The following is a 2,825-nucleotide window of genomic DNA, read 5'->3' as shown; positions in this document are numbered from 1 at the left end:
CTCTCTCTCTCTCTCTCTCTCTCTCTCTCTCTCTCTCTCTCTCTCTCTCCCCCTCTCTCTATCTCTATATATTTTTTTCTACCTCTCTGTGATTTATAGTCTATGTTTCAATTATCTCGATTCTATCTCGATCACAGATAACCGAAATGTATTCCTAGCACATGCACGGAAAAAACTAGTTATCGGATACTTAATAAATTATTAATCGTATATAACAATATTCTCATAAAATATCCTAAACCGGTAAACTTTTTTTCTCCGTACAATCACGTGCGATTTATCGGTACGCAATATATCCAAGCTTTGCCGGAATCCGGAAAAGCTTTGAGAAATAATGTGTGCTATCTCATAGTGTATACGCTTTTTCGTAGGAAAAATAAAAGAACACTGATGATCGACGGGATAACTGTTTGTACTTTAAATATAATAGCGAAGTATTGAAATATAAATAAATCTCTTATACATTGAATAAAAATATCGAAATGTATATTTCGGTTCTCTTTTAACCGTCAGTGTTCTCTTAATTGTTCTTGTTTTATAGCTAATAGAAATGATTGTGGACGTATAGAACACCGCCATTTTCCGGGCCAAATGTTTGTTAGGATGCTTTCTCCAAAGAAATAATGTATTTCTCTTTTTTGCTTTTTCTTTCTCTTTTTCTTTCTCTCTGATATATTCTGTATGTACAATTACACAGTTACACAGGTGCACGTGCACGAGAGCAAAGCATGCGACATGAGAACAGAACACAAGCAGCCAAGCAGTAGTGACCTACAGATCCCGATGAGCATGCAAAATTCTCGCTTACTCCATCGATGAGACAGATACTCTAATATCGCTGAAAGTTTAAATATCACACGTAAATGATCGCGTCCGAATCTTGTCGCAGTATTACTTACACTTTATCACGTGTATTTGCCTTGTATTTAGCAGATTTCTCCCTCGTATCGAGTAGACCATTTACATCAATGATCGATGTGTAATATTCCATTATGTAGTATCGCCTTTATATTCTTCAAATAGATATATTGGAAACAATAAGTTTTCGCGATAAAGATTCGATAATAATAGAATTTCTCTTCAGATCCCGATGACTGTGCACAATGCGTGGGGATACTTGAGGAATTGGAGAACATTGACGACGATTGCGACAGACATGGCATTACATTTGTGAAAACACAAGTAAGTAAAAATATTAAAATAAACTTTTTGTTTTTCTTTGTATATCTATTTTACATATATATTTTATTATCCTTCTTATATTAAATAAATAAATGCTCATTAATAATGAAAGCAGGAAAGCAATTCTTTATAAAAAAATTAAAAATGTATAAAGTAAACATTTTTATATAATGCTTTGCTTAACAAAAAAATTTAATTTGATCAAAATTAATGTCTTTTATCTATTGGGTTGTCCGAAAAGTTCGTGCCGATGTTGAAGGAAAATTGAAATGCAGAAAATTTTAATTTAATAAATGTATACTAAACTTTAAATTTTACTCGGCACGAACTTTCCGGACAACCCAATAATTTATAATAATGTTTGTATAGTTTTTAATAATGATTTTTTAACATCGAATATCTCAACATCAATATATAACAACATTTTTACATAAATAAGAAGACAAATACGAAAATTATAATACTGTAATATAATACTATATTTTAAAAAATAAAAATAATATTAATATTTTATAATTTTTTTTGCTTATCTATATGAGAATATTCTTCGTTTTTGTAGGATTTCAAAGTTGCTGAAGATTATGGAGTGACTGATTTACCAGTATTAGTCTATTTCGAGCATCAAGTACCGAATGTGTTCGCAGGTTTGCAGTTTTGACGATTAGCTTTCCGAATAGCGATTTATTCACAATTATTTGTCTATAGGTGATCTCTCTGTGGAAGAAGAGGTATTACAATGGCTGATTACTCAAAGAACAGAAGATCGAATCGAACTGATCACACGAGTGATGCTAGAAACGTCTGTCGAGGAGACTCAATATTTAGCAGTTTATTTCAGTAAGTTAATTACTATCGAGGATCAAGATATACGATAATTATTTTTCAAGTATATAAATGTAACATCCGCGTAGCCAAGCTGAATTGTAACATATGTGACGAGATTCTGGAGGGTTTGGAAAAAATCGATGACGAATGCGACGTATTTGGAATTCATATGGTGAAAATTCAGGATACACAGTTGGCGAAGCGATATTCGATCAAGACGTTCCCAGCTCTCGTTTATTTTCGAAATGGCAATCCTCTTCTCTTTGAAGGTTTTATTTATACTACTTATATTCTAATATGTTTATTCTTGATTATATCCTAATTCTTGTCCTCATAACGAATAAGAATTGGGAATTTTAAAATGTTATATGTGCAGGAGATCTCCAAAACGAAGAATCCGTCCTCGAATGGCTGATCGATGATGACAATCGAGAATTAGCTGATGAAATAGAGTCCGTCAACGATAGAATGCTAGAGAGGCTCCTCGATGAATCTCCTTTCCTAGCCGTTTTCTTTTGTATGCTACGAATAATCAATCTTTGACATTAAACTTTTTACTTTTTTTTCTATAAGCACTTCTTTTCAACTAAGAATTCTTTGATTTACATTAATTTTAAAAAATATCAAGAAAGATTATATTGTATACTACAAATTTACAGTTTTCATTCATACATATTTTTACATATGGATCATTAAATAATATATTTTTTTTTAATAAACAATCTATTTAGAATATATTAAAAATATGATTTATTATTTGTTTTTAAAAAGTTCAGTTTTCAAAAAGTTGTTTCTTTTTAATAGAGAACAAATGGAGA

General features: G+C 31.0%; 1 protein-coding gene across 4 annotated transcripts in view; it reads left to right on the top strand.

Moving 5' to 3' along the window:
- Window positions 1-2,825, top strand: part of LOC108691185 — a 35,506-nt gene that overhangs the window by 30,886 nt on the left and 1,795 nt on the right. For all 4 annotated transcript variants that reach the window (XM_018198844.1, XM_018198843.1, XM_018198846.1 and 1 more), the window contains 5 exons: window positions 1,085-1,182; window positions 1,742-1,826; window positions 1,888-2,019; window positions 2,094-2,276; window positions 2,384-2,524. In XM_018198844.1, the coding sequence (XP_018054333.1) occupies window positions 1,085-1,182; window positions 1,742-1,826; window positions 1,888-2,019; window positions 2,094-2,276; window positions 2,384-2,524 (639 nt within the window). The remainder of the gene's footprint in view (window positions 1-1,084; window positions 1,183-1,741; window positions 1,827-1,887; window positions 2,020-2,093; window positions 2,277-2,383; window positions 2,525-2,825) is intronic.

Source organism: Atta colombica, unplaced genomic scaffold (genome assembly GCF_001594045.1).
Source record: "Atta colombica isolate Treedump-2 unplaced genomic scaffold, Acol1.0 scaffold41, whole genome shotgun sequence".
Lineage (NCBI taxonomy): Eukaryota > Metazoa > Arthropoda > Insecta > Hymenoptera > Formicidae > Atta > Atta colombica.
Note: the sequence above shows the minus strand (reverse complement) of the source record. Positions and strands in the feature narration are given on the sequence as shown.